This window comes from Macaca fascicularis, chromosome 19 (genome assembly GCF_037993035.2).
Source record: "Macaca fascicularis isolate 582-1 chromosome 19, T2T-MFA8v1.1".
NCBI classification, from domain to species: domain Eukaryota; kingdom Metazoa; phylum Chordata; class Mammalia; order Primates; family Cercopithecidae; genus Macaca; species Macaca fascicularis.
The window spans coordinates 8,831,367-8,854,421 of NC_088393.1; the positions used below are offsets into that span (position 1 = coordinate 8,831,367).

Genomic DNA, 23,055 nt, shown 5'->3' on the forward strand with positions numbered 1-23,055 from the left:
AAACCTCATCTCTCTACCCGCAAATGGCAGGGGTGGGGTCCAGCATTTGTCATTGTCATGCCTATGTACCACCTTGTGGAAGACCTGGTGTGTGAATTCTGACACCGCCTCCTCCACCCCGCCATCCCGGCTCCTCACCAACACATGTCCTCATGTCCGGCGTGGCCACGAAGCCATCATAGCACAGGCAGCGGTGACCCCCTGGCACGTTGGTGCAGTGGCCTTGGTCACAAACACTGGGGTTCTCTTCACACTCATCCACGTCTGGGGGAACAGGGTTGGGGACTGTGCTTAGCTTTGCCCTGATAGACCACCCAGCACACATCTGCTCCCCAGCCCCCAGGACGACCTGTAGCCAGGTGAGGACAGCGATGGTCACTCAAGCAGTCTGGGGGCGCCCAGGCAGTTCTGAGTTTGTTTTCCACCTTATTCACCCTCCTCTGCAAAAACCCCAGGGGCTCTCCCACAGGGTGAGCAGCCTGCCTGGGGCCAGGACAAGCCAGGCAGGGGGTGCCTCGGGTCTGGTTGGCTTCGCTACGCTGTGCTGGGCTCCGGGCCAGTGTAGGACCCGGCCAGCACCTCCTCCTCATCCCCCACGCCAGGCAGTGGGAAGAAGTTGTGCCCACCTACCTGCACATGCCCTTCCGTCGGGCATCAGCGAGTAGCCCTGCCCACAGCTGCACCGGTAGCTGCCCTCAGTGTTAATACAGTACACGTCACACCCACCATTCCGGACCCGGCATTCGTTGATGTCTGCAGGATGCAGGGCAGACAGGGGCTGGGGCTGGGGGGAGGGGGCTGGTTTGGGGGTGGGAGCAGAGTGGAGTTGAGGACAGGAGGGGCTGCCACTATGGCTGGGGATGCGGTTGGTGCCCAGGGCCCAGCAGGTGGGCACAGTCTCACCCACGCAGCCTTGGTGGTCAGGTGTGCCCTGGAAGCCGGCGTGGCAGGAGCACTGGAAGGCACCGATGACATTGACACAGTGGCCATAGGGACATAGGCCATCCCTCAGGGAGCACTCATCGATGTCTGCGGGGGAGTGCAGATGAAAGACAGGCCTGTGCCCCATCTGCCGTCTGTGTGACCGTGAGACACACTGGGGCACACACGCATGCTAAGCAACTCACGCTGCCGACACTGGCACAGCCCCGCATGTGCCTGTCCATACACTCGCATTCACTCACATGCAAATACCCACACTCTCCTATAAACACAGACACCCAGATACACACCACACATGCCTGCTCACACAGGCTCACAAACACACCCCGGCACCCACTCACGTGTGAACACACTCGCCCTTGACAGACACACACAGGCACACTCAGATACACACTCACACTCAGGGGCACACTCCTAAATTCACAACACACCTTATATCCACTTGCATACAAATACACTCACCCGTGTGTAAAGACACATCCACACCCAGGGCACACTCACACCCATGTGCACACACAGACACACAAACACCCACATGCACAAACACACACACACACAAACACACCCATGTGCACAGACACACACATAAACACACCCTCAAACATACCTGTCCTTGGACAAACACAAGTCCACACCCAGACAGCCACACCCAGAGGTACACCCACACAGACCCACTCACAAACACATACTCACACCCACTCACACACAGACATACCTCCCTTTATAAACATGCATTTGCATCCAACTACACATCACATTCTCTTGCACACGCGCACACAGACTTACATACAAACACAACTGCTCAGAAATTAGCCAGGCATGACCGGGCGCGGTGGCTCACGCCTGTAATCCCAGCACTTTGGGAGGCCGAGGCGGGCGGATCATGAGATCAGGAGATTGAGACCATCCTGGATAACACGGTGAAACCCTGTCTCTAACTAAATACACAAAAAAAAATTAGCCAAGTGTGGTGGTGGGCGCCTGTAGTCAGGGTTCCTTGGGAGGCTGAGGCAGGAGAACGGCGTGAACCCGGGAGGTGGAGCTTGCAGTCAGCCGAGATGGTAGCCACTGCACTCCAGCCTGGGCGACAGAGTAAGACTCTGTCTCAAAATAAATAAATAAGCCAGGCATGGTGGCGCATGTCTGTAGCCCCACCTACTTGGGAGGCCGAGGTGGGAGGATCACCTGAGCCTGGGAGGTGGAGGCTGCAGTGAGCTGTGATCGTGCCACTGCAACCCAGACTGGACAACAGACTGGGACCCTGTGTTAAACAAAACAAAATGAAACACACACACGCACGCAAACACACTTGCCCTTGGTAGATACATTCATAGCCAAATACACACTCAAACCGTCTTGTGTGTTCACACAGATGCACACACACACTCACACCTACTCACATGCAAACACTCCCCATTGTACAGACACACACACAGTCACACAAATGCACAAACGCCTGCCGTTGTACAGACACTCACACATGTGCGTGTTCATCTAGACACACACACTCCCGCCATCTTGCATATAAACCCACTTACACACACAGGTACACACTGACACACACTTGCACGCTCACACACTGGCCTCAGAGAGACAGATACACATGCCCACCCTCTCACTCATCCAGCCCACATTCACCTGACACCCACGCACTCTCACACACACGGGCTCACGCTCACACTCACACACCCGGATGCACACTCACCCTCACAGGCAGTGCCCTTGGCTGTCAGCTCGTGCCCAGGGGGACACTGGCACTTGTAGCTCCCATCCGTGTTGGTGCAAGTGCCTCCCCGGCAGAGCAGTGGGTCCCTGGCACACTCGTCCACGTCTGAAGGTTGGTGTGGAAAGAGAGAGCAGGTGTGAAGGTGCTGACACAGGGAGGGAGCGATGAGGTTCATGCTGGCTTCTCCCCCCACCTCCCCAGCCCCCTTCACCCCAGTGGGAGCCAGGAGAGCCTGGGGGCTCCGGGCTGGGATGACTCAGGGGAGTGGGGTCTGCACCAGGAGCAGAGACCAGCCAGATAGGGAGGGAGGCTGAGATTCTCAGAAGAACAAAGGCCATGAAGTTGACACTCTTGGTGCCGCTAGAAAAGGCACTAAGAAGTGCCATCATTGACTTTGTTATTCATTTGATGAGCATTTCACGTGCATCCTCTGACCTAGAGGCACTGCAGGGAGCTCCAGCTCCAGGGAGCCCTCTTTCCTCCTCCATTCCCTGCAGGACACGCCAGAAAGCTGAGGCTCAGTCCCGCCAGGACTCAGGGCAGGGAGCAGGCAGCCTCACCACGGCCTCATCACTCTTAAGCCACAGGGGCATCCTTCCATTCCTCAGGCCCGCCCCAGGGCCTTTGCACATGCTGTTCTCCAGTGTCTTCACCCTGTTCACTGCTACTGCATTCTTTCTTTCTTTTTTTCCTTTTTTTTTTGTTGTTGTTATTTTTGAGACAGAGTCTCACTCTGTTGCCCACGCTGGAGTGCAGTGGCACCATCTCGGCTCCCTGCAACCTCCGCCTCCTGGGTTCACGCAATTCTCCTGCCTCAGCCTCCCAAGTAGCTGGGATTACAGGCGTGCATCACCAAGCCCAGCTAATTTTTGTATTTTTAGTAGAGACAGCGTTTTACTATGTTGGTCAGACTGGTCTCGAAATCCTGACCTCAAGTGATTCAACCTCCTCGGCCTCCCAAATTGCTGGGATTACAGGTGTGAGCCACTGAGTCCAGCCTTTTATGTTTGGTTTTTTTTGAGACAGATTTTCACACTGTCACCCAGGCTGGAGTGCAGTGACACGATCACAGCTCACTACAGCCTCCACCTCCCAGGTTCAAACTATCCTCCAACCTCAGCCTCCTGAGCAGCTGGGACTACAGGCAGGCGCCACCACGCTCTGCTAATTTTTCAATTTTGTGTAGAGATGGGGCCTCTCTATGTTGACCAAGCTGGTCTTGAACTCCTGGCCTCAAGCAATCCTGTCTCAGCCATCTCTCATCAGACCATGTGGCCTTTTTAAGTGCTTCTGACAGTGGCAATTTTGCATTTTTTTCTTTTCTTTCTTTTTTTTTTTTTTTTTTTTTTGAGACAGAGTCTCGCTCTGTCGCCCAGGTTGGAGTGCAGTGGCCGGATCTCAGCTCACTGCAAGCTCCGCCTCCCGGATTTACACCATTCTCCTGCCTCAGCCTCCCGAGTAGCTGGGACTACAGGCGCCCGCCACCTCGCCCGGCTAGTTTTTTTTGTATTTTTTAGTAGAGACGGGGTTTCACGGTGTTAGCCAGGATGGTCTCGATCTCCTGACCTCGTGATCCGCCCGTCTCGGCCTCCCAAAGTGCTGGGATTACAGGCTTGAGCCACCGCGCCCGGCCTTTTTTTTTTTTTTTTAATTTGGAGACAGAGTCTCGCTCTGTCGCCCAGGCTGGAGTGCAGTGGCACGATCTCAGCTCACTGCAACCTCCACCTCCTGGGTTCAAGCAATTCTCCTCAGTCTCCCAAGTAGCTGGGACTACAGGCACCCACCACCACACCGAGTTAATTTTTTGTATTTTAGTAGAGATGGGGTTTCACCGTGTTGCCCAGGCTGGTTTTGAACTCCTGAACTCAGGAAATGTGCCCACCTCAGCCTCCCAAAGTGCTGGGATTACAGGCATGAACCACTTTGCCTGGATTTTTCTTTTTCCTTCCTTCCTTCCTTCTTTCTTTGTTTCTTTCTTTCTCTTCCTTCCTTCCTTCTCTTTCTTTCTTTCTCTCTCTCTCTCTCTCTTTCTTTCTTCTTTCTTTCCTCTTTCTTATGACAGGGTCTCACTCTATCGCCCAGGTTGGAGCGCAGAAGTGCAATCATGGTTCACTGTAGCCTCAACCTCCTGGGCTCAAGGGATCCTCCCTTCTCAGCCTCCCGAGTGGCATGTGCCACCATGCCCAGCTAATTTTTTAAAAATTTTGTAGTGAGAGGGTCTTGCTATGTTGCCCAGGCTGGGCTCGAACTCCTGGACTCAAGCGATCCTACTGCCTCGGCCTCTCAAAGTGCTGGGATTACAGGCAAGGGCCACCGCACCTGGCCCAATTTTGCATTTCCTCAGCGATTCATGTTATTCATGTCTGTCTTCCTGTTAGGCTGTGAGCTCCAGGGAAAGAGGGCTCCCTGGAGCTGGAGCTCCCTGCAGTGCCTCTAGCTCAGAGGATGCACGTGAAATGCTCATCAAATGAATAACAAAGACAATGATGGGGACGAGAGGCCTTGTAACTGGCAGTATTTCCCAGGCTTCTCTGAGGGGCCCTGTCCTCTACCCAAGCTACACACCCTCCCTGGGAGACCTCACCCACCCCAGTGTGCCGGCCACCCCCAGGTCTCAGCCCCCAGGTCTCTTTCCTAAGGACGATGCCTCATGGACCCCAGACTCACCACAACCCAGCTAATTTGCAGCTCCTCCCTCCTCCTGCCCCCTCCATCCACGTCCACACAGCAACAGCCGTCCCCACCCGTCCCCACCCTCCGTCTCCTCAATGCCCCACCCTCCGTCTCCTCAATGCCCACCCTGCCCAGGGCGCCCACCACACCCCTGCCCGGCAGTCACCAACCCATGCAGTCCTTCATCAGCATGAAGCCGCTCTCGTAGCCGGGAAAACACTCGCACTCAAAGCTGCCTGGTGTGTTGACACAGGCGCCCTGGCCGCAGAGGTCAGGGGAGATGCGACACTCGTCGATATCTGTAAGGAGAGGAGGCAGAGGCTGGAGGCGCCGTGTGTGCCACATCACGGGGCACAAGGCAGAGGGGTCTCTGTCCTTTGATGGGGGTGTGGGCTAGAGGAAGCCTGTCTGCAGACATAAGGAGGCACAGGCCAAGAGGGGAGGGGTCCCTGGATGCAGACACAATGGGGTGCCGGAGGGGGTCATCAAATCTGTAGATACGACAGGCGGAAGAGAAGCTCCCAAAAGGAACTGAGGAAATGGAGAGACCCCGAACTAAACATGACAAGGGCAGGGAATTTTCTCACAGTCCGGAGCTCTCCATTTTCTTTATATTGGTGGTAGATTTGTTTGTTTTATTTTATTTTATTTTTATTATTTATTTATTTATTTATTTATTTATTTATTTATTTTTAGAGACAGTCTCGCTCTGTCACCCAGGCTGGAGTGCAGTGATGCAGACTCGGCTCACTGTAACCTCTGCCTCCCAGGATCAAGCGATTCTCCTGCCTCAGTCTCCCGAGTAGCTGGGATTACAGGCATGCGCCACTGTGCCCGACTAATTTTGTACTTTTAGGAAGATGGGGTTTCACCATGTGGGCCAGCCTGTTCTCGAACTCCTGACCTAAAGCAATCCACCCACCTCGGCCTCCCAAAGTGCTAGGATGACAGGCGTGAGCCACCGCACAGAGCCTGTTTGCTTTTTCAGAGACAGGGTCTTGCTCTGTCACCCAGGCTGGAGTGCAGCGGCGTGATCACAGCTCACTGCAGCCTCAACCTCCCGGGGGCTCAAGGGATCCCTCTGCCTCAGCCTCTCGAGTAGCTGGGACTACAGTTAATGCAATAATAATTTTTTATTTTTTGCAGAGATGGAGGTCTTGCTGTGTTACCCAGGCTAGTCTCAAACTCTTGGGCTCAAGCAATCCTCCTACCTTGGCCTCCAAAAGTGCTGGGATTACAGGCGTGAGCCACCAGGCCAGCCCTGGAGGCCTCTAAAGGTCACCTTTGCCAGCCCCTTCTTTTATGTTTTATTTACTTATTTATTTATTTTTGAGATGCAGTCTCGTTCTGCTACCCAGGCTAGAGTGCAATGGCACGATCTTGGCTTACTGTAACCTCCGCCTCCTGGGTTCAAGTGATTCTCCTGCCTCAGTCTCACAAGTAACTGGGATTACGGGTGCCCGCCACCACACCCAGCTACTTTTTGTACTTTTAGTAGAGACAGGGTATTGCCATGTTGGCCAGGCTGGTCTCGAACTCCTGACCTCAAGTGATCCACTCACTTTGGCCTCCCAAAGTGCTGGGATTACAGGTGTGATCCATCGCGCCTGGCCCAGTCCCTTCTTTTATAGTCAGGGTTCCTGCAGCCCAAGGAGAGCAATCACCTGCCCTAGGTCACACTGCACAGAAGCAGACACAAGAAGTGCCTAAAGAACAGGTGCTTGCTGGGCACGGTGGCACACGCCTGTAATCCCAGCACTTTGGGAGGCTGAAGTGGGTGGATCACCTGAGGTTGGGAGTTCAAGATCAGCCTGACCAACATGGAGAAACCCCATCTCTATTGAAAAATACAATATTAGCCAGGCATGGTGGTGCATGCCTGTAATCCTAGCTACTCAGGAAGCTGAGGCAGGAGAATCTCTTGAACCTGGGAGGTGGAGGTTGGAGTGAGCTGAGATCGTGCCATTGCACTCTAGCCTGGGCAACAAGAGTGAAACTCCGTCTCAAAAAAGAAGAAGAAGAAGAAGAAGGAGAAAGAGAAGGAGAAGGAGAAGGGGAAGAGGGAAGAGGGAAGAGGAAGAGGAAGAAAGAAGAAAAAGAAAAACGGGCATGTCTCTACGTCTTATTCGAGGCCCCATCCCTGGCAAGGATCACGCTCTCTCCAAGAGGCAGAGGTGGCACCTACCTGTGCAGTTCCGTTCTTGGGCATCCAGGGCGAAGCCCCCCGCACAGGCACAGTGGAAGCTGCCCACCGTGTTTCTGCAGGTACCGTGCGTGCAGAGGCCAGGGAACGCCTTGCATTCATTCACATCTGAAGTACAGGAGCATCAAATCACCCTGATGTCCCCAAGTTTGGGATCCATACACCAAGCCCTCCCTGGGTTCTTCATGCCTGGCCTTGCCCACATCCCCTTTTCCCCAAACACACCTCCCATCTCCAGGCTTTTGCCCGTGCCGTGCCCCTCCCCATCCTTCCGGGGGCCTGACTCCTTCCCCAACCGCACCTTTATAGAACGGCCGGCCAGACAGGAAGTCCCGGCTGGCAAAGCCCAGCCCCCGCGGGCACAGGCTGGCGAACTCCAAGGACTCGGGATCTGGGCAGGCCTCGCACTCGGCTCCCCAGGCAGCCCCAATGGAGCAGCAGCAGACGTCCATCCGGTACTTGCCAGGCAGGGTGACCCCACACTCATCCTCGTCCCATCGCAGGAAACATGGTTCCAATCTCACATCTGCACAAGGGAACGGTCACGGCGTCCCCACCCCTGCCACACTGTGCCCGCTGCGAGACAGGCGTGCCGCTCAGTCACTCTCATCGGAAACTTTCTCCCGGACGCGTCAGGTCGAGGGCCAGAGTGAAAATGGGTGACTTCCTCCAGGCACTGCCTGGGGGGGTACTATGTGTGCTGTTCTGTAGCGCTGTTCTATCCGTTTATTTTTCTTAATGATTGATTCATTGGTTGATTGATTTGTTTTGAGACATAGTCTTGCTCTGTCGCCCAGGCTAGAGTGTAGTGGCACAATCTCAGCTCACCGCAACCTCCACCTCCCAGGTTCAAGCAATTCTCCCGCCTCAGCCTCCCGAGAAGCTGGGATTACAGGCGTGTGCCACCACACCCAGCTAACTTTTGTTTTTTTTTAGTAGAGACTCGATTTCACCACGTTGACCAGGCTGATCTCGAACTCAAGTGATCTGCCCACCTTGGCCTCCCACAGTGCTGTGATTACAGGCATGAGCCACCGTGCCTGACCAATTTTTTTTTTTTTTTTTAAGACAGAGTCTCGCTCTGTCCCCTAGGTTGTAGTACAATGGCACAATCTCAGCTCACTGCAACCTCCACCTCCCAGGTTCAAGCGATTCTCCTGCCTCAGCCTGCTGAGTAGCTGGGATTACAGGCACCTGCCACCACGCCCGGCTAATTTTTGTATTTCAGTAGAGATGGGTTTCACCATGTTAACCAGGCAGGTCTTGAACTCTTGACCTCAAGCAATCCACCCGCCTTGGCCTCCCAAAAGTGCTGGCATTATAGGCGTGAGCCACCACGCCCAGCCTAACTTTTGTATTTTTTAATAGAGACTCGGTTTCTACACGTTGGCCAAGCTGATCTCAAACTCAAGTGATCTGCTCACCTCGACCTCCCAAAGTGCTGGGATTATAGGCGTGAGCCACTATGCCTGGCCACTAAGGATTTTTAGGGCAGTGAAACTACCCTATGTGACACCACAATGGTGAACGTATGTCATTATACATTCGTCCAAACCCACAGAACGTCCAACACACCAAGGGTAAACCCTAAGGTGCTCTATGGACTTGGAGATGACAATGATGTACCTGTGTAGTTTCATCCATCGTAACAAATGCACCCTCTAACCCTGGGGCAAGATGTTGATAGTGGAGGAGGCTGTACGTGCGTGGAGGTGGGGGCTATGTGTTCATATTTGCTGTGAACCTAAAACCGTCCTCAAAGATAAATCCTGGCTGGAATTCCAGCACTCTGGGATGCTGACGTGGGGGGATCCCTTGAGGCCAGGAGTTTGAGACCAGCCTAGGCAAGATAGTGAGACCCTGTCCCTACTTGAAAAAAAAAAAAAGTACCAATAAAGAAATAAATTAGCTGGGTTTGGTGGTGCACACCTGTAGTCCCAGCTGCTCAGGAGATCAAGGTACAAAACTCAGCTGAACCCAGGAAGTGCAAGTTGTAGTGAGATGAGATTGTGCCACTGCACTCCTGCCTGGGTGACAGAGTGACATCCTGTCTCAAGAAAAAAGAAGAAAGAAAAAAAACCCACCCAAATGTCTTTCATGATGTGTTAGCTGAAGGCGGAGGATCCCAAAGGATGCCTGAAATCTCTCCTATTCGGGCTGGGTGTGGCGGCTCACGCCTGTAATCCCAACACTTTGGGAGGCCGAGGCGGGCAGATTGCCTGAGGTCAGGAGTTCGAGACCAGCCTGGCCAACATGGTGAAACCTTGTCTCTACTAAAAATACAAAAATTAGCCAGGCGTGGTGGCGCATGCCTGTAATCCTAGCTACTCAGGAGGCTGAGGCAGGAGAATGGCTTGAACCCAGGAGGCGGATGTTGCAGTGAGGTGAGATCGCGCCACCGCACTCCAGCCTGGGCGACATAAGCGAGACTCCGTCTCAAAAAAAATAATCTCTCCTGTTCCTAGAGTCGCTGCGGGTGGAGGGAACGAAGGAAGGACGCGTGGGCCCATGTGCGGACCTCGCCTGGACTCACCCACGCACAGCCGGCCCGAGGCTTCCAGCATCAGGCCCTCTGGACACTCGCAGCGGAAAGACCCAGCGGTGTTGACACAACGCCCGTTGGGACAGGCTCCCGGGAAGGTCTCACACTCGTTCACATCTGGGTGGCGGGAAGTAAGGGAGGAGGGAAAGCCGGAGGGTCCAGGGAGGGGAAGGGCGCTGGCTGGCCATTCCCCTGGGGTCTCAAGTTGTCCTTGGGGAGGAAGGAAGGGGATGGGGACAGGGATTGGGGACTGTCAAGAAGGCCTGGGGACCAAGGAGGGAGAATGGCTGTCCCCATCGTAATAGACTCCAGGGCGGGGCTGGAGGTGGCACCCATGGGGGTGATGCAACTGGTTGTGTACGGGCTCTGGAGTAGGGGGTGAGCTGGACATGGGCAGGGAGTTACCATCGCAGGTGACACCCGTCATCCGGGCAAAGCCCCGGGCACAGGCAGGGTCTGCAATTGGAAGAACGAGAATGAAAAGTGGAGTCATTCTCTCATGCCAGCCCCAGGGGGGACCTGCCCTGTTGAGGGCTTTTCCCATGGGCACCTGGGAGGCCCTGAGGAGGATGTTACCGATCTCGCAGCGTTCGCAGGGGCTCCCCCAGGCTGCCCCGAGGGTGGCGCAGCACTCGGACCGCAGGCTGGCTCCCTGAAGGTTCACCTCACAGCGGTTCTCCTGGATCTTCAGCCAGCAGGTGCCCTTGGTGCTATCTGGGGAGAAAAGGCGGGTCACCTGTCTCACCTGCCGAGCCCACACCTGCACCCTGACCCACAGATGCCCAGCCTCTGGAACGCCATCGGGCTCCAGGGCCGCTCACCTAGACAGATGGTGCCAGAGGGGTCCAGCCGGCTGCCAGGGGCACATTTGCAGGTGTAGGAGCCAGCCAGGTTCTGACAGACGCCGTTCACACACGGGCTGGACAGGCATTCATCGACGTCTGCAGGGACAGCCCCCCACCAGGCCGTGAACTGCAGGAGGAGGAGCCTTACCTGGCCAGGACCCCTCCTCCCCCAAGGGACCGCTGCACCCAGTGGCACAGGGTGCACCCAAATGCACAAGTGTGCAGAAGGCACTGGAATCAAATGCGTGTGCAAGCACACATGTGTGCTGAGCTGTGTGTGTACACGCTGTAAGAGACAGGAAATGCTAAACTGTTTTCTTTTTTTTGAGACAGAGTCTCGCTCTGTCACCCAGGCTGGAGTGCCGTGGCACCATCCCAGCTCACTGCAACCTCTGTCTCCCAGGTTCAAGCGATTCTCATGCCTCAGCCTCCAAGGTAACTGGGACTACAGGCATGTGCTACCTTGCCCGGCTAATTTTTTTTTTGCATTTTTAGTAGACGGGGTTTCATGATGTTGACCAGACTGGTCTCAAACTCCCAACCTCAGGTGGTCCACCCGCCTCGGCCCCCCAAAGTGCTGGGATTCTAGGCATGAGCCACTGCACCCAGCCAAAACTGTATTCTTACTCTCACCTTCAACACACACAACACAACACAACACAACACAGAATACATCAGTGATCAGACGTGGATTTTTTTGTTTGTTTGTTTTTGCCAAACTGCCCAATTCTCCGACACCAGCAGGGTGCCCTATAGTTCAATTCTGACGCTATCTGCCTGGAGTTGAAGTCTGACTCCACAGGTTGAGGGCTCAGTCCCACAAGACTGCCATCCACGCAGATGCCAATTGAAAATCGGGGCCTCCAGAATTTCTGCCTTCTCCTCGGGCTTGATCATCCACTAGAGTGACTCACGGGACTCAGGGAAATACTTAACTTATGTTTACTAGTTTATTATGAAGGATATTACAGGCTGGGTGCAGTGGCTCATGCCTGTCATCCTAGCATTTTGGGAGGCTGAGGCGGATGGATCACTGAGGTCAGGAGTTCAAGACCAGCCTGGCCAACACGATGAAACCCCATCTCTATTAAAAATACAAATTAACAGCCAGACGCGGTGGCTCAAGCCTGTAATCCCAGCACTTTGGGAGGCCGAGACGGGCGGATCACGAGGTCAGGAGATCGAGACCATCCTGGCTAACACAGTGAAACCCCGTCTCTACTAAAAAATACAAAAAACTAGCTGGGCGAGGTGGCGGGTGCCTGTAGTCCCAGCTACTTGGGAGGCTGAGGCAGGAGAATGGTGTAAACCCGGGAGGCAGGGCTTACAGTGAGCTGAGATCCGGCCACTGCACTCGTCTGGGCGACAGAGCAAGACTCCGTCTCAAAAAAAAAAACAAATTAGCCGGGTGTGGTGGTGCACGCCTGCAGTCCCAGCTACTTGGGAGGCTGAGGCACAATCATCTCTTGAACCACGGGAGAATTGCTTGAACCCAGGAGGTAGAGGTTGCAGTGAGCCGAGGTCGCGCCATTGCACTCCAGCCTGGGCGACAGAGCGAGACTCTGTCTCAAAAAGACAAAATAAAAAAATAAAGGATATTAAGGATATTACAAATGACGAACAGCCAGATGGAAGAGATGCATGGTGCGGGGTATCTGGGAGGAGACGTGAAATTTCCGTGCCTGCTCTGGGCATGCCACCTTGCCAGCACACAGATGTGTGCATCCACCTGGAAGCTCTCCAAACTCCATAGTTCGAGTAGGACTTCTGGGATGTGTGTCTAAATGTGTGCCCCTGAGTGTGTACAATTGTGTGTGACTGGGACCACAAGTGTGGGAAGTGTGAGAATGAGTGTATGGGCCAGGCATGGTGGCTCGCGCCTATAATCCCAGCACTTTGGGAGGCTGAGGCAGGTGGATCACTTGAGGTCAGGAGTTTGAGACCAGCCTGGTGAACATGGTGAAACCCTGTCTCTACTAAAAATACAAAAATTATCTGGGTGTGGTGGATGCACCTGTAATCCCAGCTACTCAGGAGGCTGAGGCGGGAGAATCGCTTTTACTGGGAGGCGGAGGTTGCAGTGAGCCGAGATCGCGCCACTGCACTCCAGCCTGGGTGATAGAGCAAGACTCTGTCTCAAAAACAAAAAAAAAAAGAATAAGTGTGTATGTAAATGTGAGTATATGTGTGTCTTTGAGTGCGTGTGTGTGAATGTAGGTACATATGCAAGTGTATTTGAGTATGCATGTCTGTGTACACACGCACACAGCATGTCTGAATGTATGTGTCTGCATGTACACAGCATGTGCAGTGTGTCTGGGTTTATGTATGCATGACACATGCAACGTGCATGTCTGAGTGTGGCTGTGTGCAGGATGTTTCTGAGTGTGTGTATATGTGTCTTGTGTATACACCTCATGCAACATGTGTGAGTATCTGAGCGTGTGCATATATATGTGTGTGTGCACACTACATATAGCATGCATGTGTGTGTGAATAGAGGTAACATGTAAGCATCTTTGAGTGTGTGCATGCCTCTGTGTGCACACGCTACACACAGAGTATGTCGGGGCATGTATGTGTGTGTGTGTGCGCAAACCCACGTGAGCCCGGGACCCTGTACCTTTGCAGATCTCCGTGTCCTGCCAGAAGTGGAAGCCGGGGGGGCAGGAGCAGCTGTAGCTGCCTGGGCTATTCTGACACCACCCGTTGTCACACAGGAGGCTGTTGAGGGCACACTCATCCACGTCTGTGGGTTGGGGTTGGGAGAGAGGGGTGAGGGGTCTGCAGTGGAGGAGGTTGCCCATGCATCCACCCGCCAGGTGGCATGCTTACCTGTGCACTCCTTGCCTGAGGCACCTGCCTCATAACCCAGGTTGCAGATGCAGCGGTAGCTGCCCCGAAGGTTCTCACACACGCCATTGGCACAAACCTCAGGGTCCAGAGCACACTCGTTGATGTCTGCGGCAGGAGGAGGGTGTGTCAGCAGCAGGAGAGTGTGTCCTGGTGCCCCCAGGGGTCTCTAGAAGTCAGATTCCCCAAGGCAACAGCTCCAGCCCAGACCCGGCCTCATTTTTCTCTAAACCAGAGTTTCTCAGCCTGAGCACTGCTAACATTTGGGGCCAGATCATTTTTTGCTGCGAGGGGCCATCCCATGCATTTTAGGATGTCGAGCAGCTTCCATGGCCTCCACCCATGAGATGTCAGTAGCACCCACCCCGCCCCAGTATTACTCCAGACATTGTGAAATGACCTCGGCAGGGCAGGGGCCAAATTATCTCCAGTTTGGAGATAGTGGAGCAGACATCCATAAGGGTGGCACTGTCATAAAAATAAAAGCAATTATAGGCCAGATACGGTGGCTGTCACCTGTAATCCCACCACTTTGGGAGGCTGAGGTGGGAGGATTGCTTGAGCCCAGGAGTTTGAGACCAGCCTGGGCAACATAGCAAGACCCCATCTCTATAAAAAGTAAATTTTTTTTTGAGACAGGGTCTCATTCTGTCGCACAGGCTGGAGTGCAGTGGTGCGATCTCGTCTCACTGCAACCTCTGCCTCCCGGGTTCAAGTAATTCTCATGACTCAGCCCCCCAAGTAGCTGGGATTACAGCCACCGCGCCTGGCTAATTTTTCTATTTTTAGTAGAGATGGGGTTTCACCATGTTGGCCAGGCTGGTCTAGAACTCCTGACTTCAAGTGATCCACTTGCCTCAGCCTCCCAAAGTGCTGGCTTTACAGACGTGAGCCACCACACCTGGCCAAAAAGTAAATTTTTTAAAAATTGGCTGGGCATGGCGGCTCATGTTTGTAATCACAGCACTTTGGGAGGCTGAGGTGGGTGGATCACTTGAGGCCGGAAGTTTGAGACCAGCCTGGGCAACATGGCAAAACCTTGTCTCTACTAAAAACAAAACAAAACAAAACAAAAAAATTAGCCAGGCGTGGTGACGCATGCCTGTAATCGCAGCTATTTGGAAGGCTGAGGTAGGAGAATCGCTTGAACCCAGGAGGCAGAGGTTGCAGTGAGCCAAGATCACACCACTGCACTGTAGCCTGGGTAACAGAGCAAAATGAAAAGAAAAGAAAAGAAAGAAAGAGAGAGAGCGAGAGAAAGAAAGAAAGAGAGAGAGCGAGAGAAAGAAAGAAAGAGAGAGAGAGAGAAAGAAAGAAAGAAAGAGAGAGAGAAAGAAAGAGAGAAAGAAAGAGAGGAAGGAAGGAGGAAAGGAGGGAGGGAGGGAGGAAGAAAAGAAGGAAGGAAGGAAGGAAGGAAGGAAGGAAGGAAGGAAGGAAGGAAGGAAGGAAGGAAGGAAGGAAGGAAGGAAGGAAGGAAAAACAAATTAGCAGGTCATGGCGGTGAGTGCCTGCAGTCCCAGCTACTCAGGTGGTATCGCTTGAGCCCAAGAGGTCGAGGTTGCAGTGAGCCGTGATTGCACTACATTACTTGAGCCTGGGCAATAGAGTGAGATCCCATCTCTGAAAAAGGGTGGGGGTAATCTTGGACACAGACACACATACAGGGAGAACACCATGTGAAGGTGGAGGCAGAAATGGGGCAGCGCCTCTACGAGCCAAGAAACGTCAAAGATTGCTGGCCACCACCAGAAGCTGGGACAGATTCTCCCTCAAAGCCTCCGAGGGAACCAGCCCTGCCTGCACCTTGATCTCTGACCTCTGGCCTCCAGAAGTGTGAGAATCAACCTATGTTGTCGAAGCCATCCAGTCTGGGGCACTTTGTTATGGGAACCCCAGGCAAACCGTACAGCCCCTGACCACAGCTCTCCCCACATCTGGTAGGGGCAGGCTGGCTGCTGTTTGGAGGGGCTGGGCTCCACTTACCTCGACCATCCGTGGTAATGCCAAGCCCACTGCTGCACAGTGCCTGGAACTCGGCTGGGGACGAAGGGACAGAGTGAGATGGGTCAGGGAGCTTAGCCATGGCTTGGATTCAGCCACAGGCAAAGGACGAGGTCTTTTCCACAGGCAAGACTCTTGGTCTTGGGCAAGAGTTTGGGACTAAGACGCAACTCCGCACCCCAGAGAGAAAGCAACTCCCTTCAGCCTCTTTGTCAGAAGAGCCTCCACTCCATGGGAGCTACAACCCCCCACCACAAGCGAGGACCAATGGAGGCACTCAGACCAAGGGGGCCATGGGGATCGGCAGCCAGATGCTCACCAGAGTTCTTGGCAGGACAAAGCTGGCAGGGCTCCCCAAAGCCGTGGTCTGGGTTGGCACAGCAACACTCGGACTTGGTGACGGTGCCAGGGAAGGGGCGGGCACAGGAGCCCTTCTCGATGGCCCTGTAGCAGGTGCCTCGCACATGGGTGTCCATGCACATGCGGCCATCCGTGCCCACTGCCAGCCCCCCCAGGCAATGGCAGCGGAAGGAGCCCTCGGTGTTGGTGCAGCGGCCGTTCACACAGATGCCAGGCGTCTGGCACTCGTCAATGTCTGCAGAAGCCGTGGGGGCACGGGGATGGGTTCCAGCCTCCTCCCTTCCTCTCTCCCCTCCCCATCTCCCACCATTTCCATTTTCCCAGCACTTCTTCTCTGCTTCTTTGTTTTTGGATGGAGTCTCGCTCTGTCGCCCAGGTTGGAGTGCAGTGGCACAATCTCAGCTCACTGCAAGCTCCACCTCCCAGGTTCACACCATTCTCCTGCTTCAGCCTCCCGAGTAGCTGGGACCACAGACACCCACCACCATGTCCAGCTAATTTTTTGTATATTTAGTAGAGATGGGGTTTCACCGTGTTAGCCGGGATGGTCTCAATCTGACCTCGTGATCCACCCGCCTCAGCCTCCCAAAGTGCTGGGATTACAGGCATGAGTGACCGTGCCCAGCTCTTCTTTGCTTCTTGCTCCCTTTCTCTCTCCTCTCCCCATCTCCTACCCTTTCCATCTTCCCAGCCCTTCCGTTACTTCTTTTCCAGTTTCTTGTCTTTCCAGTTTCCAGTTGTCTGTGTCTCTGTCCTCTCCTCCTCTTGTCTCCTTCCTCTTCTCCTCCCCCATTTCTCCCCATCTTTCTTTCTTTCTCTGTACCTTTAAACACATTTTCCTTTTTTTTTTTTTTTTTTTTGAGACGGAGTCTCACTCTGTCGCCAGGGCGCGATCTCGGCTCACTGCAAGCTCCGCCTCCCGGGTTCACGTCATTCTCCTGCCTCAGCCTCCCAAGTAGCTGGGACTACAGGCACCCACCACCACGCCCGGCTAATTTTTATATTTTTTTTTTTTTTAGTAAAGATGGGGTTTCACCGTGTTATCCAGGATGGTCTCGATCTCCTGACCTTGTGATCTGCCCACCTCAGCCTCCCAAAGGACTGGGATTACAGGTGTGAGCCACCATGCCTGGCCTAAACAAATTTTTTAAAGGCAGGGTCTGACTCCCAGACTGGAGTGTAGTGGCATGATCGTAGCTCACTGCAGCCTCCGTCTCCTAGGCTCAAGCGATCTTGCTGCCTCAGCGTCCTGAGTAGCAGGGACTACAGGGGTGCATCTCCATGTTCGGCTAATTTTTAAAATTTTTCTATAGAGATGGAGTCTTATCATGTTGCCCAGGCTGGTCTCAATCAAACTCCTGAGCTCAAGTGACCCTTCTGCCTCAGCCTTCCAAAGTACTGGGATTAAAGGTGCATGCTACCATGCCCAGCTAATTTTTTTTTTTTTTTTTTTTTTTTAGGTAGAGATGGGGTTTGACTATGTTGCCCAGGCTGGTCTTGAACTCCTGGCCTCAAGAGATCCTCTAATCTCAGCTTCCTAAAGTGCTGGAATCACAGATGAACCTGGCCCCTCCCCATCTTATAACCCATCTCTCTCTCTTTTTTTTTTTTTTTTGTCTTTTGAGACAGAGTCTCACTCTTGTCACCCAGGTTGGAGTGCAATGGCACAGTCTCAGCTCACTGCAACCTCTACCTCCCAGGATCAAGCAATTCTCCTGCCTCAGCCTCCCAAGTAGCTGGGATTACAGGTGCCCACAACCATGCCCGGCTAATTTCTTGTATTTTTAGTAGAGACGGGTTTTCACCATGTTGGGCAGGCTGGTCTCAAACTCCTGACCTCAAGAGATCCATCTGCCTCGGACTCCCAAAGTGCTGGAATTACAGGCGTGAGCCACGGCACGTGCCTCTTCCTTTCTTCCTTTTCTTGTTCTTCGCTTCTTCCCTTTTCCCTCCTCCTCTTTCTCTCCCTACTCCTTCTCCTTCTCTCATGCTCATCCTGTCCCTGTCCGGTCCCTCTCCTCTTCCTCCCCCTCCCTCTGCTTCCCCATCTCCCTTCTCCCCTCCGCTGGCCAGTCTTGCTCCAGGCTTACCCATGCAGTAGCGGCCGCCAGGCGCCAGCAGGAAGCCAGGTTTGCAGAGGCAGGAGAAGCTGCCATCCTCATTGAGACACACGCCGTTGACGCACATGGTGCTGGTGGCACACTCGTTGTGGTCTGGGGACAGCAGGAGAGGCTGAGTCCAGGCGGGGGGCCGGGTGCCCGGCCCACACTGGGACCCTCTCTCTCCCTCCTCCAAACTCCAGGGCTGAGCCCCCCAGGATCCCTCCCTGGGATGTGGGAGGCAAACAAGCTGTGGTTGTCTGTGACTGTGTGTGCTTGTATATTAGTCTGTCCCCTGGGATGTAAGTTCCCTGGGGCACGACCCCTGTCTTGCTCAGGCTGCATACAGTAGGTGCTGCATAAATATTTGCTCAAAGCTGAATAAAGGTGGTGGGGGTTGCATAACATTGGGAATTTATTAAATTTCAGTGAATTGTTCATTTTAAAATGTTTAAATATTTTTAAAAGACTTATTATTATCATCATTATTATTATTTTTGAGACAGTCTCGCTCTATCACTCAGGCTGGAGCACAATGGTGTGATCTCGGCTCACTGTAACCTCTGCCTCACAGGTTCAAGCAATTCTTCTGCTTTAGCCTCCCGAGTAGCTGGGATTACAGGCATGCACCACCATGCCCGGCTAATTGTTTTTGTATTTTTAGTAGAGACGGGGTTTCACCATGTTGGCCATGCTGGTCTTGAACTCCTCACCTCATGATACGCCCACCTCAGCCTCCCAAAGGGCTGGGATTACAGGCTTGAGCCACCGCGCCCAACCTCTTGTTCACTTTTAAATGATTAAATTTAGGTTGTGTGAATCTTACTTCGATTTTACAAAAAGGAAAGGGAAATAAGGTTAGTAAGAACATAGTCTAATTTAACAGAAGGTGGCAGGCGCAGAAATGACTTGTTTTCCAAAATGTCAGCTTTAAATAATAAACAACTGAACATACATTAAAAAAAAAAAGCATGAAATGCCACCACAGAAATTTACACATGAGCATTCACAGAAGTATTATTCCTAACAGCAAAAAGTGAAAACAAACCAGTGTCCTACTGATGAACGGATCAACACACTGTGGTCTATTCATGTAAGGGAACATTATTCAGCCATGAAAAAGAATGAAGCCAGAAATGCTGGCTCATGCCTGTAGTCCCAGCTACTCAAGTGGCTGAGGCAGGGGGATTGCTTGAGCCCCCCAGAACCCCTCCCTGGGGTGTGGGAGGCAAAAAGCTGTGGTTGTCTGTGGCTGTGTATGCTTGCATATTAGTGTGTCTGTTAGGATGTGAGTTAAAGTCCAGCCTAGGCAACATAGTGAGACTCAACCATAAAAAAATAAATAGATAGCCAGGCGCGGCAGCTCACACCTGTAATCCCAGCACTTTGGGAGGCTGAGGCGGTCGGATCACCGGAGGTCAGGCATTCGAGACCAGCCTGGTCAACATTGTGAAACCCTGTCTCTACTAAAAATATAAATGTTAGCTGGGCACAGTGGCACACAGCTGTAATCCCACCTACTCAGGAGGCTGAGGCGGGAGAATCGCTTGAACCCATCACGCCATCACACTCAGCTAATTTTTGTATTATTAGTAGTGACAGGGTTTCACCATGTTGGCCAGGCTGGTCTCAAACACCTGACCTCAAGTGATCCTCCCACCTCAGCCTCCCAAAGTGTTGGGATTAGAAGCATGAGCCACTGTGCCTGGCTCAAAATTTATTTAATTAAAAAAAAAAAAATTGAGGCCTGGCATGATGGTTCACGCCTGTAATCCCAGCACCTTGGGAGGCCGAGGCAAGCAGATCACGAGGTCAGCAGATCAAGACCATCCTGGCCAACGTGGTGAAATCCTGTCTCTATTAAAATAAAAAAATTAGCCGGGTGTAGTGGTGGGGGCCTGTAGTCCCAGTCACTCAGGAGGCTGAGGCAGGGGAATCGCAATCACTTGAACCCGGGAGGCAGAGGTTGCAGTGAGCTGAGATTGCACCACTGCACTCCAGCCTGGTGACACAGCGAGATGCCATCTCAAAAAAAAAAAAAAAAAGGCCGGGCCCGGTGGCTCATGTCTGTAATTCCAGCACTTTGGGAGGCCGAGGTGGGCAGATCATGAGGTCAGGAGATCAAGACCATCTTGGCTAATACGGTGAAACACCATCTCTACTTTACTAAAAATACAAAAAAATTAGCCGGGCGTGGTGGCGGGCGCCTGTAGTCCCAGCTACTCAGGAGGCTGACGCAGGAGAATGGCATGAGCCCAGGAGGCAGAGCTTGCAGTGAGCCAAGATCGTGCCACCGCACTCCAGCCTGGGCAACAGGGCAAGACTCTGTCTCAAAAAAAAAAAAAAAAAAAAGGAAAGAAAAAAAGAAGCACCAATACACGCTGCAATATGGATGAATCTTGAAAACATCACATTCAGCAAAAGAAGCCAGTCACAGAAAACCATGATTCCCTTTTGTCCGGAACTGGCAACTTCATTGAGTCAGAAAACCGATTCACCTAGCACCCAGGGCTGCAGGTGAAGACAGAGAATTATAGAGTGACTATTAATGAATACCAGGTTTGTTTTTGAGGCAATAAAGGTATTTTCCAGTTGGGTTGTAGTGATGCTTGTCCACCTCTGTGCATATACTAAAAACTGTTGACTAGTACACTTCAAATGGCTAATTTTATGGTATATGAATTATATATCAATAAATGCCAAAAATGTCTTTTTAAATGAAGGAATACAGAACGCACAAGATCCTTCCCCCTGAGGGAAGACTTGAAGGCAGACCTCCTGAGATAAGGTGACAGAGTCAAGGGGTTCCCTTGGGTTATGGCTTGTGGCAGCCAAGTCCCCATTGGCTCCCACAAGCCATAACCCACCATATTCCAGAGAAAGCTGATGGGGGGCGCTCTCCAAGGTCCTGATCTCAACCCCCACCCCCACCCCCACCCCCACCCCCACCCCCCGGGCCCCCTCACTGGCCAGGCTCTTCCAAGCCATCCTAGGATGGGGAGGGACCCTGCTTCAGGCCAGGGTCAGGCGGTTGCCAGTGTGGTCTTGCCTAAAAGACCCTTTTTCTTTTTCTTTTTTTTTTTTTTTTTTTGACAGAGTTTCACTCTTGTTGCCCAGGCTGGAGTGCAGTGGTGCGATCTCAGCTCACTGCAACCCCTGCCTCCCACGTTCAGGTGATTCTGCTGCCTCGGCCTCCCGAGCAGCTGGGGTTACAGGTGTCTGCCACCATGCCCGGCTAATTTTTTGTATTTAGTAGAGACAGGGTTTCACTATGTTGGTCAGGCTGGTCTCGAACCTGACTTCAGGTGATCCACCCACCTCGGCCTCCCAAAGTGCTGGGATTACAGGTGTGATCCACTACACCCGGACTTCTTTTTTTTTTTTTGTCTTTTTAGGAGATGGAGTCTCGCTCTATCAGCCAGGCTGGAGTGGAGGGGCACGAGCACAGCTCACTGCAGCCTCAATCTTTTCAGCTCAAGAGATTCCCCTGCCTCAGCCTTGCAAAGTGCTGGGATTACAGGCATGAGCCACCAAGGCTGGCCCCAAAAGGTCCTTTTTTTTTTTTTTTTTTGAGACGGAGTCTCGCTCTGTCCCCCAGGCTGGAGTGCAATGGCACGATCTCCGCTCACTGCAAGCTCCGCCTCCCGGGATCCCACCATTCTCCTGCCTCAGCCTCCCGAGTAGCTGGGACTACAGGCGCCCGCCATCGCGCCTGGCTAATTTTTTTGTATTTTTAGTAGAGACGGGGTTTCACCGTGTTAGCCAGGATGGTCTCGATCTCCTGACCTCGTGATCCGCCCGCCTCGGCCTCCCAAAGTGCTGGGATTACAGGCGTGAGCCACCGCGCCCGGCCAAAAGGTCCTTTTTTGTGATTCATGGAATAAATTCAGGAAGGAGGAAACGAAGGGGGGAGTCAGGGTGGTCGGGGGATAAGAAGGGTCTAAGGTGGGCTGCTGGGTTCAGAGGGGAGCAGAAGAGATGTCGTAGGGAGGGGGTGGGTTTGGTGGCAGAGTGAAGATTTGAGGTGGCTGTAAAAGGCAGCTAGTGGGGCCCAGAAGCCCCTGCCCACCCGCCCACCCCCAACTCACCCACACAGTTCTTGCCGTCAGGACTCAGCTCGAAGCCTGCATTGCAGACACACTGGAAGCTGCCCTCTGTGTTGACACAGCGGCCCAGGTGACAAAGGCCGCCACTGACAATGCACTCGTCCACATCTGTGGGGAAGGCAGGTGGGCAGTCAAGAGGCGCCCCCCACCCTCCAAGCCTGGGCCAGAACCCCCACCATCACCCCCACTCTCGGATGGACAGCCGTACCCACGCATGCCTGCTTGGTGGGCGTGGCCTGGAAGCCCGGGTAGCACCGGCAGTGGTAGGTGCCAGGGATGTTGACGCAGTCACCGTGGTGGCAGGGGCTACTGGTGCATTCATCTACATCTGAGAGGAGAGGACCCTGAGCCCCCGCACCAGCAGGGCAGTGAGAACCCACCCTCCCCACCTGGCCGTGGCTCACCAATGCACTCGCCACGCACGTCCTGGGTGTAGCCCACGTTACACTCGCAGCGGTAGCTGGAAGGAGTGGGCAGGCAGCGACCATTCAGACACAGGTTGGTGAAGTGTCGGCAGATGTCAATGGTCTGGTTCAGGGTAGCAGTGCCTACAGGTGGGGCCAGCAAAGGCATCTGAGCAGTGGCTGGCCCCTGCCCCAGTCTGGAGCCTGGGCTTCACCTCTCTGGGCCCAGATACCCCCTCTAAGGTTGGCACCCTGCCCCAGCTCAGATTCTGCCCTCTCTCACCCGGACAGTCCTGCCTTA

General features: G+C 53.4%; 1 protein-coding gene across 14 annotated transcripts in view; it reads right to left on the minus strand.

Moving 5' to 3' along the window:
• FBN3 (fibrillin 3) overlaps positions 1-23,055 on the minus strand; it is an 89,150-nt gene that overhangs the window by 53,834 nt on the left and 12,261 nt on the right. For 11 of the 14 annotated variants that reach the window (XM_065536394.1, XM_065536389.1, XM_065536385.1 and 8 more), the window contains 19 exons: positions 22,755-22,898; positions 22,559-22,678; positions 22,333-22,458; positions 18,236-18,358; positions 16,105-16,380; positions 15,768-15,821; positions 13,767-13,892; positions 13,555-13,680; positions 10,908-11,027; positions 10,663-10,800; positions 10,492-10,542; positions 10,078-10,296; positions 7,846-8,070; positions 7,527-7,652; positions 5,512-5,640; positions 2,648-2,773; positions 904-1,029; positions 631-753; positions 139-264 (listed from right to left, as the gene is read on the minus strand). In XM_065536394.1, the coding sequence (XP_065392466.1) occupies positions 139-264; positions 631-753; positions 904-1,029; positions 2,648-2,773; positions 5,512-5,640; positions 7,527-7,652; positions 7,846-8,070; positions 10,078-10,296; positions 10,492-10,542; positions 10,663-10,800; positions 10,908-11,027; positions 13,555-13,680; positions 13,767-13,892; positions 15,768-15,821; positions 16,105-16,380; positions 18,236-18,358; positions 22,333-22,458; positions 22,559-22,678; positions 22,755-22,898 (2,604 nt within the window). The remainder of the gene's footprint in view (positions 1-138; positions 265-630; positions 754-903; positions 1,030-2,647; positions 2,774-5,511; positions 5,641-7,526; positions 7,653-7,845; positions 8,071-10,077; positions 10,297-10,491; positions 10,543-10,662; positions 10,801-10,907; positions 11,028-13,554; positions 13,681-13,766; positions 13,893-15,767; positions 15,822-16,104; positions 16,381-18,235; positions 18,359-22,332; positions 22,459-22,558; positions 22,679-22,754; positions 22,899-23,055) is intronic. The other 3 variants (XM_005587796.4, XM_065536395.1, XM_065536393.1) reach the window with 2 other exon arrangements.